Raw genomic sequence first — 24,968 nt, forward strand, 5'->3', positions numbered from 1 at the left:
GAGGACCTGCAATGTTTGCACGAAAAAGACGGTATGCCTCCAAAGTAGTATGACGGTCCTGCCAGCTACGCTCTTACCAAAGAAGAGAAGGAAATATTCTTTGAATGCCTGCTTAGTATGAAGATCCCGACTGGCTTCTTGTCAAATATATAGGGAATAATAAATACGCCAGAGAAAAAGTTCTAGAACCTAAAGTCTCATGACTGCCACGTGATTATGACGCAACTGCTTCTGGTTGCCTTGAGGGGGCTTCTACCAGAAAACGTCCGATTAGCTATTGTGAAGCTATGTGCATTCCTTAATGCAATCTCTCAGAAGGTGATCGATCTAGAAATCATACCAAGGCTAAGGAGTGATGTGGTGCAATGTCTTGTCAGTTTCGAGCTGGTGTTCCCACCATCCTTCTTCAATATCATGACGCACGTCCTAGTTCATCTAGTTGACGAGATTGTCATTCTGGGCCCCCTATTTCTCCATAATATGTACCCATTTGAGAGGTTCATGGGAGTCCTAAAGAAATATGTCTGTAACCGTGCTAGGCCAGAAGGAAGCATCTCCATGGGCCATCAAATAGAGGATGTCGTTGGGTTTTGTGTTGACTTCATTCCTGGCCTTAAGAAGATAGGTCTCCCTAAATCGCGGTACGAGGGGAGACTGACTGGAAAAGGCACGCTTGGAAGGGACTCAATAATATGCAGGGACGGATACTCTTGGTCTCAAGCACACTACACAGTTCTACAGAACTCTACCTTGGTGACCCCGTATGTCGATGAACACAAGAACAATCTGCGCTCCAAACACCCGAAGCAGTGCGACGACTGGATTACATGTGAACACATCAGGACTTTCAGCAGTTGGTTGGAAACACGTCTCAGAGGTGACAACACTGTTTGTGATGAGCTGTACTCGTTGTCCAGGGGACCATCTTCGACTGTATTGACTTACAAAGGATACGAGATAAATGGGAATACATTTTACACGATCGCCTAAGATCAAAAGAGCACCAACCAAAACAGTGGTGTCCGCTTTAATGCAGCAACCGAGAGGGGAAAGGACACATATTATGGTTACATAGTGGACATATGGGAACTTGACTACGGAGTAGATTTTAAGGTCCCTTTGTTTAAATGCAAATGGGTCAATCTGTCAGGAGGCGGGGTACAAGTAGATCCACAATACGGAATGACAACAGTGGATCTGAACAATCTTGGGTACACTGACAAACCGTTCGTCCTAGCTAATGATGTGGCACATGTTATCTATGTGAAGGACATGTCTACCAAACCGAGAAAAAGAAAAGATAAGGAAGCGTCATACGATGAGCCAAAGCGCCACATAGTTCTTTCAGGAAAAAGGGACATCATGGGAGTGGAGGGCAAGACAGACATGTCCGAAGATTATGAAAAGTTTCATGAAATTCCTCCCTTCAAAGTCAAGGCTGACCCAAGCATCCTGATAAATGATGAAGATTATCCATGGTTACGGCGCAATAAGGAAAGGACACAAGCGAAGAAAAAGTGAAGACTTTCTCCACAACTATTATGATGATACCAAGCCAACTTTCAACATTTTCGTAGTTCATTTGAAATGCCTGTTGTAATAGACAAGTTTCCGTATGAAATCCTGATACTTCGAAAGAGATTGTCCGTTTTGTACATAAAGTGCATCCAGTTTTTGTCATAACCCTCTCAACTTTATTGCACATGCTATGTGGATGAAATGATGATATCATGCCAACTTTCAACCTTTTCAGAGTTCATTTGAACTGCTTTTCAATTTCAGGGTCTTATAGCTCAAAATAATCAGTAAATGCATGAAAAATAACAAATGAAGTCTGAAAAGGTTGAAAATTGATGATGTGGCTTTGAATGGTGCATTTTGAACACACAAAAAGTCAGGAGTTCAAATAAGTTTTTAAAAATGAAATCCCTTTGTAACAGACGAGTTTCCGTATGAAATCCCGATACTTCGAAAGAGATTGTCCATTTTGTACACGAAGTGCATCCAATTTTTGCCGTAACCCTCTCAACTTTCTTGCACATGCTATGTGGATGAAATGATGATACCATACCAACTTTCAACCTTTTCAGAGTTCATTTGAACTATTTTTCAATTTCAGGGTCTTATAGCTCAAAATAATCAGTAAATGCATGAACAATAACAAATAAAGTCAGAAAGGGTTGAAAATTGATGATGTTGCTTTGAATGGTGCATTTTGAACACACAAAAAGTCAGGAGTTCAATTAAGTTTTAAAAAATGAAATCCCTTTGTAACAGACGAGTTTCTATATGAAATCCTAATACTTCGAAAGAGATTGTCCGTTTTGTACACGAAGTGCATCCAGTTTTTGCCGTAACCCTCTCAACTTTCTTGCACATGCTATGTGGATGAAATGATGATACCATGCCAACTTCCAACCTTTTCAGTGTTCATTTGAAATGCTTTTCAATTTCAGGGTCTTATAGCTCAAAATAATCAGAAAATGCATGAAAAATAACATATGAAGTCAGAAAGGGATGAAAATTGATGATGTAAGTAGAAACCAAATAAAATAAAATAAACTTTAATAAAATATATAAGTAGAAACAAAATAAAATAAACTTTAATAACATAAATAAAATTTATGGACCTAAAATTACCAAAGTATTTTATGTTCAAAACATTATAAGCAAAAAGAATTTTCCTGAAATAAATAAATAGCAACAGTAAGTACTTTGTTGTAAGTAGAAATAAAATAAAATAAATGAAGCAAAAAAAACTGAGAAAAAATTAAAAAAATGCCACCTACTAGGCCACCACGGCCTGAATACGACTAGAAACCCATCCATGGGCCAGGATTCAGGCCCGCAGAAGGCCCAACAGGCCCACAGGCATAGCAGTGCGAGATTAGGCCCAGAGGCCTGCAGTTGAGAGGAGCTCAATGGAGCTGGCGGGGCAGGGCTTATAAACCGGTCCTGCCACTCCTCGGCTAGCGAGGTGGGACTAAACATCCCACCGCACCGCGGCTTTTGGCAGCAGAACATTGGTCCCGGTTGGCGCCACGAACCGGGACCAATGCACACCTTTGGTCCCGGTTCTTGGCACCAACCGGTACCAATGCCCCCCCTTTAGTCACGGTTGGTGCCACCAACCGGGACCAAAGCCCTCTGCTTCCCGCCCTTTGGGCTGCTGAAAAGAGACCATCAACCGGGACTAAAAGGTGCATTGGTCCCGGTTGGTGCGGCGAACCGGGACCAAAGCCTTTGCTATATAAGCCAGCACTTAGGAAATTTTCAGATTTCCATCGCTAGTTGCCCCAGACGCGCCGACAGGCTGCCCCGCCGCCGTCGCCGTCGCCCGTGCCCACGCCGACGCCGTCCGCCGCCCCCGAGCCCATGCCGACGCCGTCCGCCGCCCACGCCGTCGCTCTCCGCCGCCCCCGAGCGCGCCCGGCCGCGCCCCCCTGCGCCACGACCCGCCCCCACCGTCGCCGCCGTCCGTCGCCGACCACGCCCCTTCCCTGGCCCGCACCCCCCCACCGTGGCAGTCGCCGACGCCCTCGCCGCCCCCGCCGTCGCCCTATCTGGCCACCCCCGATGTGAGCCGCCGCCGCCATGGCTTTGTTCAGTGCTTTTTTTTATATAATTTGTATTATTTTTTGTTCATTGCATTTTTTTGTTTGTATGAATAATGTGGTAGCTATATGATGAATGGATGTGGCTATGTATATATGAATATAATGTTCATAGCATTTTTTATTTATATATGTTTTTTTCATATATGTATTAATTTTTTATTTAGGTTAGTAGATATCGATTTTAGGTTAGTGCTTAGTAGTTGAACTAGTTGATTTAATAAAACTACTTTATTAAATTTTACTATATATAGAAGTAGTTTATTTTAAGTAAGTGCTACTTTATTTTATTTATTTATAGTAAGTGCTTAGTAGTTGAACTAGTTGATTTAATAAAACTACTTTATTTTACTATATATAGAAGTAATTTATTTTTAGCAAGAAAATTAATAGAACTAGTTTATTTTTTTAGTTCAAGCAATTAATCCCGCATCGATGTCGACAATGCCTATCTCGCATCCTCGTCGTCGACTCGGTGGAGGAGGCCAGCTTGATTAGAGGGGCCATGTCCGGGACTGGGCTCCGCCGGGCTGGTATTGGGAGGTGCTACCTTCCGGGGGGCGTTGGTTGCCGAGGAGCCAACCCGTTGTTAACCCGATCCTTGTTTGGTGGCGGTCGCGTGGGCAGTGACGGTGCCGAGGCTTCCGGACACCACGGAGGTGGTACGTCACCATGTTAGCGAGGAGGACGAGCATGTCCGTCGCTACATGGTTGCATTGGAGGGCAGGTTCGACAATACCTGGCAGGTTCTTCAGGGATCTCACTGGAGCTATGATCCTGTGATCACTACAAGAAATATGTCAACTTATGACCTTCTGTCAGTGACCCTCGAAGAATTGGTCATAAATTTATGACCATTTTAGACCAATTGGTCAAAAGCTGTCTGGGGGGCTCTAAACCCTAAACCATAACGACCATTTTGGTTAGAAAGGTCATAATTTCATTAGAGGAAATGGTCATAAAGCTAGTAGCACTATCCACTGCCTCATGCGTAGCTGATAACGACCAATATAAAATGGTCACTACACTTGAGTTTGAATGACTTAGGATGATTAGGCAGCCACCTCAGCAACCTCGCTTATGTGTCACTGTCTAGGTGTCATTTTTGCTTGAGTTTTAATATTCAACAGACAGACGGGGGACACACTGACAGGCGGGACCCATTTGACAGATGGGGCCGAGCGCTTAATTCGCCCAAAAAAGATGCACGAGGCGGGACTCGAACCCACGACCTCGCGCTTGGTTGGCTCGCATGCTACCGTTGGGCTAGAGAGGGACATTTGCTCACATCTGGGAGTTTATCTATACATTATATAGAACTACGGCTCTCTCGTATCATTGACAAGTGGGACCTTCCGACCAGGTGGCGGCGGGTGGCATCGAACAGAGCAACACTTAGCGTTTTTCTAGGTCTTCCGACCAGGTGGCGGCGGGCGGCGGCGGAAGCAACCAGCAAACGTCGCTCGGACGAGGGCGGGGCCGGTGGGCGGCGGGCGGCGGCCGGCGGCCGGCGGGCGGGGGCTGGCGGCCGAAGCAACCAGTAGGGGCCGCTCGCCTTGCCCACGACCTCGCTGCAGGTGACCTCGCCCATGACCTCACGGCGGAAGCAACCAGCAGGGGCGGAGGCGGGGGCGGAGGCGGGGCCCACGACAGGAACGGCGACCTCGCCGCTCGCGTCGCCCACGCATGGGGGACTCGCCGCCGGCGAGCATGGGGGAGTCGCCACCGCCGCAAGCAGACCTCGCCCACGTATGCACCCCTCTCCTTCCCCCTCCTCTTCCCCCTCTCCTCTCTGTTGATGTCAATGATTTGATGTAGATTTGTTAGGAGAATCTTCAGAGTGATTTGATGTAGGTTTGTTGTAAGCTTGGAAAAATCTCTTGGAAATGTCATTCATGAATTTGGTAGAAATTGTGAAGAGAATTTCTGTTGATGAAATTATTAGGAGAATTGTTGTTGATGAAATTGTTAAGAATTCTTTTGGAATTCAGTCAATTGTTACTGGTAAATTATGTTGTCAGCAATCTTGGAAAACTCTCATTGATGAAAGGACCTGAATATTGATGTAGATTAGATGTAAACTAGGAAAACTCTCACTGATGTAGATTTGATGCAATCTTGGAAATGGCATTCATGTAAATTGACAGTGGTGTTATCGTTGGTGGTTTAACCAAAATAGTTCTTAGTGGCAGCATATATTGTTATTGTTGGTTGTTTAACCACCTCTGTTTTTTGTGAACTATCATGTTTTAGTTAGCTTTTCTTTTCTCCCATGTGAAATCTGTATTTCCATTTGAACTACTTTTTATTGCTCCCATGTGAAATCTGTAAACCATGTGAACTGGACTAAAGTAGTGAGGAATTGGAAATAGCTGAATGTTGTGCTTAGGCAGTTAGCATATAAACTTGGGTGCCTACCTTATTTTCTGGAATTTTAGCTTCCATTACTTCCATCCATTTTCATTAATTAATGTTGATGCACTTAGATTGATTTGCTAAGTTGCAACAATTTGTTGTCTTTGGCAGATGGATAGAAGCTGGATTAGACAAGGAGTTAGAAAGTTTTCGAAAGAACATATGAAAGGAGTTGATGATTTCATGGCATTTGTTCGGGCAAATTTTGCCAACGATGCTCACATTCTTTGCCCATGTTGTAAATGCCTCAACCGTCCAAGAATGGCTCAAGGAAGAGTGGAAGATCATCTGCTTCTTAATGGGATGTCCAGCACATATGATAGATGGATATATCATGGAGAACCTTTAGACAGACAACCTCAACATTTTGAAGCTGATACAGAGGCCCCTCATATGATGGGTGGTGGTGATGCTGGCATTGATTTCATGGAAAAGGTTTTGCGAGATAATGCTGTTTTGGAGGAAGAGGATGGGCATGAAGATGATAGGATTCCTGACCTATTGAAGGATTTGTACGATGCTGAAGATCGTGCTGATGGACAGAAATCGTTGTTTGCTGAGGTGTTAGAGGAGGCGAAGCGCGCAGCTCATGAAGGGGGTAAATTTTCAAGATTTACCTTCACCGTGAAGTTACTCCACATCAAGTCTTTCTACCGGATTAGCAATGCCGCATTCAACGCAATACTCCGTCTTTTGAGCTTGCAATTCCCTGACAGTTGTGTTCCCAGATCTTATGATGAAGCATTGAGCATAATCCGCAGGCTGGGGTTAGGTTATGTGTCAATACATGTGTGCCCAAATAACTGTGTCTTGTTTCGGAAGGATTTAGCAAAGCATGACAACTGTCCAAAATGCAATGCATCTAGGTGGAAAGATGCTGATGGGAAGAAGTCAATACCGGAGAAGGTACTGAGGCACTTTCCCTTGATACCAAGGCTGCAGCGGATGTTCATCTCGAAGAAATCATCGCGTGAGGTACAGTGGCACAAGCTGAAGCGGCAACCTGTGGACAATGAGCTGAGCCATCCAGCGGATGGAGAGGCATGGAAAGAGTTTGACCGTATACATTTTGATTTTGCTGCAGATCCAAGGAACATAAAACTTGGCATTGCCACAGATGGGTTTAATCCGTTTGGGAACATGAGCACGTCTTATAGCATGTGGCCAGTTTTTGTGGTGCCGTACAACCTGCCACCATGGGCATGCATGGATCAGTCCAACTTCATGATGTCATTGCTTATCCCGGGTCCAGATTCTCCAGGAAAGGATTTTGATGTCTTTATGGAGCCCCTCGTAGAAGAACTGCTCCAGCTCTGGACTGGTGTACCTACATACGATGCCTTGAGTCCGGAAGAAAAGTTCAATCTACGTGCTGCGATCATATGGTCCATCCATGATTTCCCGGCTCTGCACACTCTGTCTGGGAGGATCACAGCGGGTTATCAGGCTTGTGTCCATTGTGACAAAGACCCTTGCTCAAAGAGAATAAGGAGCAAGATATGCTATATTGGGCACCGCCGCTTTCTTCCCCGAAACCATCGCTGGCGAAGAAGCAAAGATTTTAATGGTGAGAATGAAACCCGTGACAAGCCAGCTGAATTCACTAAAGAAGAGCTGGAGCAGCAACTTGAAAAGGTGAAAGATGTGAGACCAGGAAAGCTGGCGAAGAAAAGAAAGCGTGAGGAAGGTCAATGTTGGGACCGGAGGTCTTGTTTGTGGGACCTGCCATACTGGGCTGATCTGAAATTAAGGCATAATCTCGATGTAATGCACATTGAGAAAAACATATGCGAGAATCTGCTAGGGACGTTTCTGAACATTGAAGGGAAGACAAAGGACACGGTTAGTTCTAGGCTTGATTTGGAGGACATGGGCATAAGAGAAGATTTGCATCTACAGCACAATGAAGATGAAGATTCATTTGAAATTCCACGAGCATGGTATACAATGAATAAAGAACAAAAGCTTGCATTCTGTGAATTCCTAAGAGCGGTGAAATTTCCAGATGGTTATGCTGCTAACCTAGCAAAGTGTGTTACTTCTGATGGATTCAAGCTTTCAGTACTGAAAACCCATGATTGTCACATCCTCCTCCAAAGGATTTTACCGGCGGGCCTCCGAGGAATCATGCACAAGGATATATATGAAGCGGTTGCTGAGCTGGGAAATTTCTTTAGAGAACTGTGCTGCAAAACCCTCAAGTTAACTGTCTTGGAAAGACTTGAAAAAGAAATCCCAATTATTCTTTGCAAGCTCGAGAAGATTTTCCCTCCAGCTTTCTTCACCGTGATGGTCCATTTGGCGGTGCACTTACCCAAAGAGGCAATGCTTAGAGGCCCTGTGCAATACGGTTGGATGTACCCAATCGAAAGAAGGCTGCTTACTTGTAAGCGTTATGTGCGAAACACAGCAAGACCTGAAGGTTCTATTGCTGAAGCATATGTCGTTGACGAGTGCTTGACTTTTTGCTCTAGATACTTTGGTGATGTGGAAACAAGATGGAACCGGCCGGGCAGAAATAGAGAGCGGTCTGATTCGCAAAGTGGTGATGTCTCTGTTTTCAACCATGGTGTGAACTTTCTTGGAGCCTCACAATACTTGGAGGCTGGTGATGAGTATGACAAGATGGTTTTGTTTGTGCTCAGCAATTGCGCCGAGGTTCTACCATATATCGAGTACGTTATATCTTGTGCACTCATTATATATATATATATTTTTTTGCTTGGGTTGGCACCAGCCTAATATTTTAATTCACATGTTTTGTTGGCATTGTAGGAAATGCAAGGAAGAGTTAAATCAGGAAGAAAGCAATATCAATGTTGATAAAAGGGTTGCCAAGGTGTTTGCTAATTGGTTTAAGAATCATGTGAGATCTTTAGCCACATGTTTTATGTTTTCTGTGTTATTCACCCATTGTTAAATACCATTGTTTGCTAAATGGTTTATTTGTGCAGATTGGAAAGTTGCATGAGGAGAAGAAGGTCAGTGATGATCTATTTGCTTTGGCATGCTTAACGGATAAGCGAGTGAGAGTGTATTCAGCATGCATTGCTGACGGTGTCCGGTACCACACCGTTGACCGCGAGGAAAAAAGGAAGACACAGAATAGTGGAATCGTCACTGAGGGGTCACATGATGGTGAGATCATTGACTTCTATGGTCAGTTGAGAAGCATCGTAGAGTTGCAGTACAACTCTAGTGGAGGCATCCATCGCTCGGTTGTCTTATTTCGCTGTGACTGGTTTGAGCTTGGTAGCAAGAAGAGGAGAGACTCTTTTGTCAAATATGATGGCCACTTCAAAAGCATCAACACTGCAAGGTGCTGGTATAAGAGTGATCCCTTTATTCTAACAACACAAGCAACAATGGTGTTTTATCTGCCAGACACTCTTTTGCACGGAAAATGGCGAGTTGTGCAAAACTTTCAGCACAGACACTTGTGGAGTGTGACTGAAACTGAAGTGGAAAAGGGCCCCGGTGATGGTGGACTAACATACCAAGATGATGACTCTACGGAAGTTCCGTTGCAAGCTGATGATGACTCTATGGAAGTTCCGGTGCAAAGCAGAGTGCGAAGGGACCGGGAACGTGTGATCGTTGGTGCTGCAACAGTCAAGAAAAGAAGAAAGGTGGTACAGGATGGACATGAAAGCGAGGATGAGGAAAACCGGACTGATCATACTATGCTGCAATATTGTAGTGATGATGAGGAAAACAGGAGTGGGCATAGAGTTCCTTGTTTTCGTATCGACGACGATGAGTAGCGAATGGACATGAAGGTAAATTTGGTCTCCTTGGTGATCCTTTTAACTCTCTATAGTTTCCTTCTTGTGCATATGCATGGTGATCCTGATGTACTACAATTATCTCCAGGTAGCAAAATGCTTGAAGATCCTGATGGTTGTAGTGGTGTGATCCTGTGACAAAATGTTGATGCAAAATGCAAAACATTTGATTTCCTTGTGTAAGCATTTGATGTGATCCTGATGGTTGTAGTATTTTGTAAGCATTTTGGATGCAAATTGAACACATTTTGGATGTGATCCTGATGGTTGTGCATTTTGGATATCAATGAGACTTATGGTTGTAGCAGATGATCCTGATGTAGTTTTTGGTTGTGATGTGATGCTGTTTTTGGTGAACTGAAGATGTGATGCTGTAGCAGATGCTGTTTTTGGTTGTGATGCAAAACATTGCAAAATGATCAGACAGAATATGTTTAGTTCAAGTTTTGTTTAGCACATGTTGTAGCAGATGTAGTTTTTGGTTGTTTTTGTGATCATTTAGTAGTTTTGAACTGAAGATGCTTAGTTCAAGTTTCAGAACTGAAGATGTTTAATTCATGTTTTTTTGAACTGAAGATGTTTTGGTCAGAGCAACTGAATTTTGCAAAAAAATATGCGCAAGCGGGGACTCGAACCCACGACTGTGCGCTCGTTTCACTGTGTTTGTACCACTAGGCTAGGAAGAGGCTATTGATCATCTACTCTATGCCATATCTTTTCAAATTGTTAAACCAGGCAAGTATTTAACACATACCTCGCTGACAAGTGGGCCACTCAACCCACTCGCTGACAAGTGGGCCAGTCGACCCACTCGCTGACAAGTGGACCAGTTTGCTTCAACTAAATTTTAACTGAATTTTGCGCTATTTTAACTGAATTTTAACTGAATTTTGCGCTATTTTAACCCATTTCATTGTGAGCAAAAAGATATGCGCCAGCGGGGACTCGAACCCACGACCATACGCTTGTTTCACTATGTTTCTACCACTGGGCTAGGAAGAGGTTGCTGGTTTTGTACTCTATGCCCAGCCTTTTCAATGTATCAAACAACTCGCTGACAATTGGGCCCGCTCCTCCTCCTATCCACTCTTTTCCCCACTCCCCCTCTCCACTCCTCCTATCCACTCGACCCGCTCCTCCTCTCCGCCGCCACCGGCTTCTTCCTCTCCCACCGCCGCCGCATACTTTCTCTCCGTCGCCGACTCTCCGTCACCGTGGGTATGAATCCGCTTCCTCTTCCTCTTCCTATCTACTGTTATGATAGATTAGTGTTCTTGCAGCCGGATTAGGGTTTGATTAGGATGTTTTTTAGGGTGACGGCGACGCCTCCCCGGCGCCTCTGCTGGTCCGACGCCTCCCGCGCAGCTTGCCCTACGCCGCCGGCGACCACTTCTTCTCGGACTCCGCCGCGGTAAGCCATCCGCTTCATATCCTCTCTCCTTTCTCTTCTGCTCTAGGGTTTGAGAATCTAGTATTTGTTATGCATACTAGGTATGAACTGCATTTGTACAGTAGTTAATTCTCTTAAGATAAGTTGTAATGCATGTTTTTCCTTGGGTGTATCTGGCATATTCTGAATATTAAGTGGAAAAGAAGCTTGTCTCTGTACACATTGTTGTTTCTTTTGCCTAGAATCATGGGCTGTGGTCTCTGAATTTTTTTTGTGGAATTCTGTATGGTTTATTTTGACGATCAAGAGATGAATGCCAAAGCATGTTGGATGCTGCTAGTTTTATCTTGAGAAACTGGAGGCATCATAAAAATTCTGTATGGTTCTATTGATGATGCATGAAGTATTTCCTGCTATAATTTTCTTCAGTCACACTGTTGTTTTGCTGTGCTTGATAAACCTGAGACTTCTTTCTTGTGTAATATTGAAACTGTTGTTTTGCTGTACACTATTGGTCCATTTATAATAGATATGGTTCTGGTCAATTTATAGTAGATATGGTTCTGGTCAATTTATAGTAGATTTTAGTGTTGTTGCTGTTGGTGGTCACCTGATGATGTTGCTGTTGCTGTTGATGTTGATGTGCTTGTTTTAGTGTTAGTTTACTATGCTATTGATGTTGATGTGCTTGTTTAATTTACAATGCTGCTTTTCAGATAAGTGAGATGGCTGGCTTGGAAGGTTTCGAGTTCTTCGAGATCATAATTGAGAAATCTTGCAGTAGGCAGGTATGTTTATCATCACTCATTTCTTTATCATCACTCTGCTGTCTAGTGCTTGATTGCCACAATTAACCACTGCTTGACCCTCGCTGCAGAGGCTGCCTGACAAGTTTGCGAAGATGCTCGCCGGCCGTGAGCCCCACAAAGTGAAGCTGCGGGAGGCCGGCAGCGGGCTTCACAGGCTGTGGGAAGTGTTGGTGGTGTTTGATGGTGAAGGCCACATGTACCTAGGGCCCGGCTGGGAGCATTTCGCCCGCGCCCATGAGCTACAGCTCGGGTACTTCCTTGTCTTCCGCTACGACGGCGACGCCATGTTCACCGTGAAGATGTTCGACAACACCATGTGCCGCATGTACTACCAGCACGACGACGATGCCAGTAAGCTCTCTGCCTCTCTTCTTCCTGTCCTTTTGGCTTCCTCTACCTGCACGACGACAACACCATGTTCACACTTTGTTGCATTTGGCCAGGCAATGGGAGCAGCAGCGGGGATGACGAGGAGCAGAGCGGGGATGACGACGAGGAGCAGAGCGGGGATGACGAGCAGAGCGGGGATGACGAGGAGCAGCCTATTCTGGCTGACGACGAACATGCTATGGTGGTGGCTGACGACGACCCTGCTATGGTGGTGGCGGATGACGACCTTGCTATGGTGGTGGCGGACGACGACCTTGCTATGGTGGTGGCGGACGACGACCTTGCTATGGTGGTGGCGGACGACGACCTCGCGATGGTGGCGGCGCCTGCAATCCCACAGCTTGGCGACAGGACCATGCCAATTGTGGTAGAGGAGTACATCCGCGTTGGGATTCGCCACTCTGAGCGCATCAGGTTGATGAAGGAGAAGAAGGAGGAGTGAAGATGTTAAGAAGGTGTTCAGCATGTTAGGTTTAAGCTTGTTAGTGTAATATGAACATGTCAATGTTAAGTATGTCAGGTTTAATTTTGTGCATGCTCATGGATGCTGTATGACAGTGTCATCTAAACAAGTCATGTTTTTAACAATGAATATTCAGTTTGGTAATTGATGGGAATTGAAATTTTTTATGCATGCTCATGGATGAAAGATAAAATTATGGGTTTTTGTGCATGCTCCTGTATGAAACAATATAAGTTTCATTTTTTGAATGCTAAAAACATGACTCAAACCCTAGCCACGGACGACCGCCGTGACTAAATCCGCCGGTTTTTGAAAACACCGTAAAAATTCAAAAACCGTTTTTCATTTTTTGAATGCAAAAGACATGCGTTTTTCGTGAAGCGGCTACAAGGAGGGGCACCCCAAACGGCGCCATTCCATGTCTATCTCAAAGTAGACCCTATTTTACGGACGGTCGCCAAAAAGCATGCATTTCCGACCCTCGTAGCTACTCCCGGCAATTCGGACCACCTTCGGCCGATTCAGCTGGAACCGGCTGGAATTTGAACTGCGGGTCCTCCATAGCTTGCCCGTTATTTTCACTAAAAATGCTTTTTAGCTTCACAGGTAGGCATTCCATCACAGAATCGACAACAGATTTGCACGGCTCAAACCCTAGCCACGGACGGTCGCCGCGACGAAATCGGCCGGTTTTTGAAAACACCGTAAAAAATTCAAAAAAAATCAAAAAAATGGGAGACCTCCGCGTCACATCATCAAATGTGGCCTACCAACTAGCAAAAATACTAAACTTGCAATACCGGCGTTTTCTTGAAAAAGTGTTCTCAAAAACGACCTACCACGAACGAAGATTCATGCCTTTCAAGCCAAACTAGCAATGATATGGCCGCATCCGTTGAATAGTTTCTGATAATATGCCCAAATTGGGCGCATGCCTCCGTCTTGTGATGGCAAACAATGTTGCCAAAGCGAGGTTCCAACTTGTTTAACAAAAAAAACCGTTTTTCATTTTTTGAATGCAAAAGACATGCGTTTTTCGTGAAGCGGCTACAAGGAGGGGCACCCCAAACGGCGCCATTCCATGTCTATCTCAAAGTAGACCCTATTTTACGGACGGTCGCCAAAAAGCATGCATTTCCGACCCTCGTAGCTACTCCCGGCAATTCGGACCACCTTCGGCCGATTCAGCTGGAACCGGCTGGAATTTGAACTGCGGGTCCTCCATAGCTTGCCCGTTATTTTCACTAAAAATGCTTTTTAGCTTCACAGGTAGGCATTCCATCACAGAATCGACAACAGATTTGCACGGCTCAAACCCTAGCCACGGACGGTCGCCGCGACGAAATCGGCCGGTTTTTGAAAACACCGTAAAAAATTCAAAAAAAATCAAAAAAATGGGAGACCTCCGCGTCACATCATCAAATGTGGCCTACCAACTAGCAAAAATACTAAACTTGCAATACCGGCGTTTTCTTGAGCTACTCGGTATGATTTTAACCATGATTTCTACAAAGTTTACAAAAAAACCCTATTTTTTCTACACCCAAACCCAAAAGGATTTCCCTCCCACACCAAAATTTTCCCTCCACCAAAATTTCCCTCTCCCAAAATTTCCCTCCACTCCCTCTCCCACTACCAGGCAGGACCCACCACTCCCTCTCCCACTAACACGCGGGATCCCCTCCCCTCCCCTCCCAAAATTTCCCCATTCCCCTCCCCTCTCCCCGACGAACCCTAGCTTCCCTCCCTGCTCCGCGCCGCCCGCTCCCACTCCCACCTCCCCACCATAGCCCGCCCTCCTCTCCACCATAGCGCCGCCCCTCCTCTGCTCCGCCCCGCACCTCCCTGCTCCGCGCCGCCCCGCTCCCACTCCCTCCCCTCCTCCGTGCCGCGGACTACATCGACGACGACGGCGGCCACATCGACTACATCAACGACGACGGCGGCTACATCGACGACGGCGCGATCGACGACGACCACCGCTGCATCGTCAACATCATCTCCCCCTAGGTACTTCTCCCCTTGATCCATCTCCCCTCCTCTTGTGGATCCACCTCCCCTCTGGTGGATCCATCTCCCCTCTAGTAGATCCCCCTCATGGGTTAGGATATTCTAGGGTTTGGGTGGTTCGTTTATTGTTGCGTGGGGATGATCTCCCTCTAGTTCATGGGGTTAGGGTTAGGGTTCATGGGGTCAGGGTGGTTCGTGATTCGTTTGGTCCTCTAGTTCATGATCTCCCTCTAGTTCATGGACCTCCTGGTGGTTCGTTTGGTCCGCTTCATGGTTTAGGGTTCATGATTTTAGGGATGGGGATGGATGGGGAAGTGGATGATTTTAGGGGATCAACAGCAGCCTTGGAGTGGAGAAGAGGGTTGGGCTGGGTCGGAGAAGAAGAGCTGGGTGGAGCCAACGAGGCTGCAGGGGGAGACAAGCAAGGTGTGATTCTGTCGGGGTTTCGGCCCGATCTCCCTCCCTCACGGCGAGGCTGCAGATGGGGATGGATGGGGAAGTGGATGATGTCTGGTTGATGGTGCTTGTATCAGTACTTGCTTGTGTATGGTTCAATTACTCAGCTAGCATAGATGGTGAATTAGGTTTCCAACAGCACTTCGAAAAGAAGCTACTTGCTTCCTTGTTTGTATCAACAGTACTTTCTTGTTTGTTGCCCTTCAATTTCCTTCCTTGTTTGCTTGTTACTGTCAGTAGCACTATGCTTGTTTCTATTAGTAGCACTTTCCATGCTTGCTTGCTTGTATTATGCACTTTGCTTGCTTGCAACTTGGGTTAGTATGAACATGTACTTGATTGCTTGTAGCACTTTGCTATCAGTAGCACTACTGGGGTTTGTAGCAGTGTTCTTCTTTCACGATATGTGCATGAAGCTTGTGTTCTTCTTTCCAGTGAACACGGGAATGCTTAGTACTTATTGTGGTATTGGAATTCCTGCTGTGTTAAGGCAGTATGACTAGTTTTAATATATACTAGATTGGTGCTAGATAATTTTGATTGCTGTAATATACAAGGTTGATTCTAATTGTCAAAATGTCTTAACTTGTGTCATCTAGTCTGTAGCCATTTTTGGTGTGTAGAGACAGCATAATCAATAGTTGAGTATAGTTTTTTCATCTGCTTTTGTACTGCTGCAAGTATAGTTGTTTCATGCTTTACCAGTGGCAACATCTAGTTGTTTTGAAGGTCCTCATGATATACTCGTCTAGCTTCCTGTCAGACTGTCTAAGCATGTGTACATGACACCAATTCACTAGTTCATGTTGCTTGCTTGCTAGCATACATGTTGCTTGCTGGCATACATGCTTAATTAGGGTTTCCATCAGCATTACTTGCTTGTATCACTAGCACTTGGAGAAGAATCTACTTGCTTGCTTATTAATTAGGGTTTGTATCAATAGTACTTGCTTCCTTCTCTTCATTTTCCTTCATTGCTTGCTTGTTTCTATCAGTAGCACTTTGCTTGCTTGTTTCTATCAGTAGCACTTTGCTTGCTTGCTTGTATTAGTAGCACTTATGCACTTTGCTTACTTGCTCCTAGTGTACATGCATGCTTGTTTGGTGCACTTACATGTTTTCTTAATTAATAACACTAGATCACTGTATTGTTTATCCATCAAGTTTGTTTCACATGTATTACATGTATGTGCATGATGGTCCAAATGCTTTCCTTTATTGATACAAGTGCATCATTTTACTTTATCCCTGTTGTATCTGATTGTTGTTTATTCTATTTTGCAAGCACCACCTCAAGATCATCCATGGCAAGGAGGACAAGGTCAAGCATGAGGCCAACCGTTGGTATGCAACTTGCTCCTTGTGGCCAGTTTCATAAAATCTGTGTCTTAATATGCTAAGTGAAATGTATTGCTGCAATCTGAATAAGCTGGCTTAATTGTGCCTGTGTGCTGTTAGTCTTCCTTACCTGAATAACTAGGATTAAATGATAATAAAATTTCATAAGATATGTTTGGCTGCCTGTCCATGCATTCCAAACATTCACCTAATAGTTATGTTTCCTGTATCATGCAAAGAAGAGCCTCTCACCGAGTACGAGAAGGTTAGGGCTAGAAATATCATGAGGAACAATCGGATGTTCCAGTCCCTTGGCATCGGTGCAATAGCGTCGATGATTAGGAAAACAAATGGTGTACAAGAAGGTAGAAGTGATGAGGTTCAAGAGGGTAGTGGAGTTATCAATGATGACCCAGAGTACAATCCTAAGGAGGATGAAGTTATTGATGGAGAGGAAGTGGATGATGTTGTAGTCAACAGGATTGTTAAGGTGCAAACTCTGTCTTGCTTGGAGGGTTGGGGTTCTGTTATTCTATGTTATTCCTTGTGCTCACATATTTCTCTTGTGATCTAATGCTTTTTTCCGTGCTGTTTATACGAGGCACTGAAGGAATCTAGGACAAAGAGGCCTGGTGTTAAGAAGACAGTCAGCAAGAAGCACAAGAGCTCAGAAACATCTCCTGCAATGCCTCCAGGAAGGGTGATGGCCCCAGCTCCAGGACAAAAAAAGAGGATCCTGGAACCTGATGAACCTGCCCTTGATAGAGTCACAAGGCAGAAAGAAAGGATGGCGACTGCGACGGACCATCAGGAAAGTATGCTGCTCATGGACTCTCAGACCTCGGTGCAAACGGGTGATGAGTTGCCGCCCATCGATGAAGGAACCACTCTCAGCATGGATGGAAATGGCACTGTCTGCCTAGATGAAGCAGGAACCATCTGCATTGATGAAGCAGGCACTGTCCACACAGACCTCAGCCCTGTTGCACCTTCTATTGACAGGAACGCTGTCATCAATGAAGAAGAACAGCAGCTTGTGCTTCAATCAGGCAAGTTGACCTTTGCAATGCTATCTTTTACTAGTGCATTTTCCAAATGGAATGATCATGTATGCTTTTGTTGATTCCTGCATTTGTCGATTTCTATTCTAATTTATGAGTTCAGTTTCATTTTCAGATGCAATGACTCCCAAGACTAGACTTAGAAAGGGCAGAGGGCTAGAGAGGATCACCAAGTCGCTTGGTAGCAAGGTGCCTATCCAAATTGCCGAAGGGATGATTCGTCCAGAGAAGCCTCTGCAGGCAGCAAAGCTTGCTTCTGAGTGTGGACTCGTTGCAAAAAGCCATCTTCCGGTTCTTCCTCACTTCAAGCTATACAAAAAAATGCTAGTCTATTGGAGAACTACATTGGAAAAGTTGCTGTAAGCTACTTGTTTCATAGTTAATGTGCTATCTATTTTCTGTTACACCTATGCATGATCACTAATATTGTTCCTACCTTGTTTGCTATCTTGGTAGGCAAATTTTGAGATGAACACGGACTCGGAGACCATCAAGACCTCGTGCAAAGATATTCTGCAGAAATATTCAAAGAACAGACGCCATCAGATCAAGAAGAAGTATTTTGATACCGTAGCCGCAAATAAAGTCAGCATTAAGTCTCCGGTGCCTGATCTAACGGATGGTGAATGGCAAGCTCTGGTGGAGATGTGGTCTACCCCAAGACACAAGGTTTGTCTCTGCTTTGTTTGATGCTTTATGTTCTGCACATGATATGCTAGTGCTAGATCATGCTGACAGTATGCTTTTTTGTAGGAAACCTGTTTGTCGAACAAGATGAATCGACAAAAAGTCGTGTACAATCAAAGAACTGGTTCCAGGCACTACACAGCACACATTTTTGCCACTGTGAGAACTCTTCTCTAGAGACCTTACCTTTGGTTCCTCATTGAATAACATTTCTGATTCTTGCTGAATAACATTTTGATTTTTGTTGAAAAACATTTCAGAAAGAAGAGCGTAAGGGTGAGGAGCTGTCTGCGATTGACTTGTTTAAGGCCACCCACAACAGCAAGAAGCACGGGTTTTCGGAGCCAGTCAAGACTGCTATAGTAAGTCACTCCATGCTTTGCCCTGTTTGATTCACAGCCAGCTTTGAAGCTTTGATGATTTGATGTTGTTTGACTCGGAGCCAGTCAAGAACACATGCTATGTTCCATGCTTTGATGTTGTTTGATAGTTCAACAAAGATATCAGAACTTGCTGTAGCTATTTGATGCATTTTTTATGATATGATGAAATTTGATCTGAATGTTAGTTTGATGATCGTCTCACTCGGGAAGCCATCTTATATAGAACCACCATTCTAGGCTTAATGAAGTGATCATATTGTTCCAATTGCATGTCTCCAGGTCACTAGTCATCATCTTCTTGTATAGATTTTGTGTGCTGGTTTGATTACTTCAAATAATCCATTTGTGTGCTGGTTTGGTTTCTCTTGCTTGGTTTGGTTTGCAAAATGTGAAATAGATCTCCCACTAATGCCTATCATTTTCCTCCATATGCTAGCTTGAGATGGAAAAAATGAAGGAAGCGCCGGTACCAGAAGGTGAAGAGCCAAAGTCTGCTGTTGAAATTGTCGAACAAGTCCTCAAGACCAAAGCCAAGGAAAGCACATTCCTCAGGAATGTTGGGCTCCAGTCATCTAGGAAAACTCCGGCAAAGTTGCTGCTCATGTTCGTGACCTTGAGCAGAAGCTGGAGAGGTCCGAGCTTCAAGCTGAACTGGTGCAAGAAGAATTGGCGGCAATCAAGATGAAGGCGGAAGAATCTGAAGCTGCACGCGACAAGGAACTTGAGCTGCTGCGCAAGAAGTCTCAAGAACAGGAAGAGAAGTTAGCCCACTTGATGGCTCTCTTTGGAGCTAAGGTAGTTTGATGGCTGTGCTATGAACCTCTTTGTCTTTGAGCTAAGGTAGTTGTTGCATTTTGAACCTGTGAACCTGGGAGCTGAGCTGAGAGCTGTTGCATTTTGTTGCATTTTGCTGTTTAAACTAGAGCACATGGATCCTGTGAAGTTATGTGATCACTTGTGAACCTGGGCCTTTCTGTGAAGTTATGTGGATCATTTTGTTTATTTTCTGTGAAGTTATGTCGATCACTTGTGCACCTGGGCTTGTGGATCACTTGTGCACCTGGGCCTTTCTGTTTATAGTTATGCAAAATGAGAACCTGGGCTCTAAAAAGGCCAAGGCCCAAACAAGAATTAGACCAAAAAGGCTTGGGCCTAAAAAAAGAAATGACTGTAAGAAAAAAATATAAAAGGCTGCATAACAGAAAATAAAAAGGCCGAGGCCCAAATTCGAACTAGACTAAAAAGGCTGTGGCCCAAAACAATAGTGGAATATAAAAAATCATCAGAAAAAGGCTCCATTCCCAGAAAATAAAAGGCCAAATTATTGGGCCAGGCCCATGCAGATAAGCAAAATAAAGAGAAAAAAATTAAATGGGCTGAATTATTGGGCTTGGCCCATCAAGACGGCTGAAATGGACCGGGCTGATTCTATTTTACGACCTTTTCATTTGGTCGTAAGTCTGCCACGTCAGCTTGCCACGGTGGATCTGACGTGGCGTGGTCGGATTGCTAGTGACCAAAACAGTTGGTCGTTAAATCTACGACCTTTTTTTGGTCATAAACGTTTGCGACCATTCCAGAAGAAAGGTCGCTATAGTCAGTTTACGACGCCCAGCTTTTGACCTTATGTTTTTGGTCACAAAAAGGTCATAAATGGAAATTTGTGACCATTCAGTGACCAATAGTGGTGGTCATAAGTTGACATATTTCTTGTAGTGGATGGTTCCTTCTCTTTGGGTGTCCACCGCCCGCGACAATACCCGTCAGGCGCGACGGTTCTAGCTGTATTAGCGATGCTATATGTATGATAGTATTCGAGGAGTATTAGTGATAATATTCGACAATGTACGGACACAAGAGATGATGTAGTTTTGCTTATAATTTAACGCATGCTAATTTGAATACTACTTTATTTTACGATTTGGTTTTGCTTATTGAATGCTCAAATTGGAAAAGTACTCCTACTTTGAATGCTAAAATTGGAGAGCACTATGCAGAAATCTAGGAGCCCCCTCCATCATCCGCACCGTCGTCCCCGTCACCGACCCCCCTCCGACCTCGAGGTGAGACCAGCCAAATCTCCATGTCAATATGAGTCCTATAAATTGAGTCCTGGGTTGACTTTAAGTCTGTCGAGTCTCCACCTATATGAGAGGATGAAGAATTCCGACTATTGTTGTGGGGGTAGCTTCTCCTTCGTTCCCGTGTCCTAGACACAATTTGGTGTAATGCACTCGAGAACGAAAGGAGGAGCTACCATCACCGACGGTCACAAATGTCAGAGAGGAATCAGTGATGGAGAGTCTCCAACCATATATATATGAGAGGACGTAGAATCCCGACTGTTGTCGTGGGGGTAGCTTCTCCTTCATTCCCGTGTGCTAGACAATTTGGTGTAATGCACTCGGGAATGAAAGGAGGAGCTACCATCACCGACAGTCAAATATGTACACCACATGAGCTGAGAGTTTTTAAGAAAAGGCTCGACAGACCGATAGTCAACCCGTGATGAATAATAATGATCTAATTTAGGTTTTTTAGTACATATATTTAATTATACAAATTTAATATTTGAATTATGAACATAGGAAATGTCGTACTCGGACGATGAAAACCGCCCGGGGGAGTGCGACTGGTGCCACGACGACCGAGGTATGTGTGACAGGTTCCTTGAGCTGGACGAAGATCGGCGCTTCAGCATTAAGCTCGAGGAGACCTTCGATGTTGAAACGGTACACAACAATGACAAGAGTTTTTTTTCATAATTAAGCACGACTTCAACTATTTCAACGTGTACTTTTCATATTTTCCAATTCGACTAGCTTATCCCATGCTATGCAAGACGCTATGTCTTGGAGAGGATGGGTTTTGAAGACCATGAAAGTATGGAAACAAAGAAAATTCACCTAAGGACCCATCATGGTGTGGATTTTGAAGTAAAGCTGTACAATTCTGAGAGTCTAACCCATTTTGGTTGCAAAAATTGGAAAGCACTTTGCAAGATGTATGGTTTTGATGAGGGTATGCTTGTCACCATGGATCTTGGTGATCCTAAAATTGAGCAAGACAATATGGACATTTGGGTCCTTGTTGATACGCTTCCAATTCTTCCCCTATGTGAGCTTCTCAAACATAGTTATTAAGTAATTTATATTGTTTATTTCAAAATAGTTGACAGCTTATTTTCATTCTTCAAAGAATGTGCAGAAGATAGTAGACAAAACCCACTACACCGATGGCTCCGAGTTAACTTATCAGGAGAAAAATCATCTGATCGCATTTTGACTGATCTTGAGAATTACAATATCTACAATCAAACTCCTTAACATTATGGTCAATATGTGCCACTAGTGCATGTGTTGAACTACGGTAACTACCATAGATACCCTGGTAAGATTTTTTTACTGTTACGACATCCGTGCATCTTTTGCATACTTCTAAAACTAGTACATCATTGCTAACTACGAAGTTATTACTATGTTTTTCAACAGATAATCCCGAATGATTGTGCGCCTCATCTGATGTATTAGCATGGTCGCCTTGATGTTTTGAACATACAACCAGGTCATCCTACGAATCTCAACTGTCCATACCGGATTTCTAAAAGAAGTGGAGACATGACAATCAAATAATGGAAAAAAATGTATGCACAGTCGTAAGGAGGTTCTTGGAAGCAAAAGGAAGCGAAGCGCAAGAATTGGAGACGGGATGATCTCCATTCTCCATAATGGAGAGTCAGGGTCTATATTGTTTTATGCTATTTTACCTTAAGGGTATTTAGGTCCTACCTAATACTGATGATCATGTGCTAAGAACAATTAAGTAGGGTTGGTTCGATGACTATGAGGATGATGATCGTATGACTTGTTATTAATAATCAGTAGAAGTTGTATGATGATGCATGATTAGTAGGATTTGTTATTATATATGATGATGCACGATGCGGGCATGAAGAGTTATTATATATCAGCGGGTGAAATGAACATAGCAGTAGTGTTGGTAAACGAAGCACGAAGATATAAGAGAGGACACTTCTCTCTATTAGCTAGCTAATAACAACCTAAATTAACCCCCAAAACCCCTAAACCAACCCCTTTCAAAAAAAACCTCAACTCTAGCCAGCTGCTGAAGCGTGGATGCCTTTTGGTCCCGATTTATGTCACCAACCGGGACTAAAGGCCCCCCTACCTGGGCTGGACGCAGCGGCCACGTGGAGGCCCATCTGTCCCGGTTCGTGTAAGAACCGGGACTAAAGGCCAAGGGCATTAGTAACGACCTTTTAGTCCCAGTTCCTAAACCGGGACAGAAGGCCCTTACGAACCGGGACAAATATCCTTTTTTCTACTAGTGTATACCTAGTCTTATGCAAATGAAAGGTGACATGAGAATTGTTAGCTTACAACCAAGTAGGCCTACGATTCACCGCAGTGCATACACAATTCATCGAAGAGATGTCATCCTCACAATCAAAGACTGGAGAGAAGTTCTGAATGATCACATAGAACTACTTGGGGGCAACATCAAGTGGAGCCCACAAATGGGAGATAGGTTCATCTGTATCCTCCATAATGGAGAATTAGGGGTTTACCTATTTTATGCTATTTTACTTTCGAGAGAGTAGCAGGTCTTAGGTACTTATGTGCTACATTGTGCTAGAATGATGAGCTAGTTCTCATATGACTATGATGATGAGTTTTTATCGTGATAATGACGATAAGTTATGTGCTACATTGTGTTAGAATGATGAGTTAGTTCCTATATGATTATGATGATGGTTGTTATTATAATGATGATGATGATGATGATGTATGCGTTCTTATAGGAATGTGATGATGAGTTATTATGATCATGTTGAGTTATTATATCATTAGGTGGGAGAAATCTTGGTCACATGAATCTAATCCGTGTTTCTCCCACCAATGATATAATAAATCAACATGATCATAATGATATAACAATCCCTTAATTGCTAATATATCAAAATTTGTATAACGATGTACAAATACAAAGGAAATATGCAGGATTTTTTTCCAGAAACTAATAGCAATAGCGAGGGGCATGACTTTAGCAGCAACGAGCAATTACCAGCAGCACGTTTTACAAACAGACGCTACTGCTTCCTACTGCTAAACGTTCGCCACCATGGCGCGGCGCGCCCACGCCGCCGCCGGCGCCGGCCACCCGCTGCTACGCCTCAACCCGCACCAGTGCGTCCCTTTCCTGGAGGCCCTCTTCGGCAGCCGCCGCGGGGAGGCCCAGCTCGAGGCGCTCCTGTCCCCGCGCCTCATGGACACGCACATGCCGCTGGCCATGATGCCGGCTGGGGGTGCGGGCCGGTGCAAGGTCGTGTACGTCTGCAGGGAGCCCAAGGACATGGTCGTCTCGCTGTGGCACTTCCACCGGCGGCTGCATCCCGAGCTGGTGCTAGCCGACGTCTTCGAGTCCGTGTGCGGCGGCGCGGTGGGGTACGGGCCGGTGTGGGACCACATCACCGGCTACTGGAGCGCCAGCGCGGCCAGGCCGGACGGCGTGCTCTTCCTGCGGTACGAGGAGCTGCTGCGCGACCCTGCCGAGCACGTCCGGGAGCTGGCGCGGTTCGTGGGTCTGCCGTTCTCCGGCGCGGAGGAGGATGCCGGCGTCGTCCACGACATCGTCAACCTCTGCAGCTTCGGGCACCTCAAGACCCTGAAGGCCAACAAGACGGGCCACATGAATACCAGACTCCCGATCCCGCGTGACGCGCTATTCAGAAAGGGCGTGGCCGACGACTGGGTGAACCACATAACGCCGGAGATGGCGCGACGCCTGGACGACATCGTCGCTGACAAGCTCCATGCGGCAGGCCTCACCTTCCACCAGTGACTGACGCTTCCGAGCACACTTGTCCGGTCGATTCTACGAGTACACTTTCCTACTCCATCATATATTGAAATAATAGTAGATGGCTGTGCGTCAATCGATGCAGGAAGTCGTTTGCTATTCATGTGTGCTTTCTCCGCTTTCTGAAAATATTGAAATGTTCAGTAATTTGTTGATGACATCTTGATTATTTTCTTGTAGAAAATGACTGGGCAAGGATTATTTTGACCAACAACTTCGTTTGAGACAATTCACTTTTACTTGAAGAGATGGGAGGGTTTTCCTTCTTTTTTTTTTACAGTCTTGCT

General features: G+C 44.7%; 1 protein-coding gene across 1 annotated transcript; it reads left to right on the forward strand.

The window, feature by feature from the left end:
* Positions 1 to 23,931: 23,931 nt before the first annotated feature.
* Positions 23,932 to 24,663, forward strand: LOC123084200 (cytosolic sulfotransferase 1-like; the record flags this gene model as incomplete). The annotated part of the gene is made up of 1 exon (XM_044505925.1): positions 23,932 to 24,663. A coding segment is annotated over one exon (732 nt), but the record flags the coding sequence as incomplete, so codon positions are not given.
* Between the last annotated feature and the right edge of the window lie 305 nt (positions 24,664 to 24,968).

This window comes from Triticum aestivum, chromosome 4A (assembly GCF_018294505.1).
Source record: "Triticum aestivum cultivar Chinese Spring chromosome 4A, IWGSC CS RefSeq v2.1, whole genome shotgun sequence".
NCBI classification, from domain to species: domain Eukaryota; kingdom Viridiplantae; phylum Streptophyta; class Magnoliopsida; order Poales; family Poaceae; genus Triticum; species Triticum aestivum.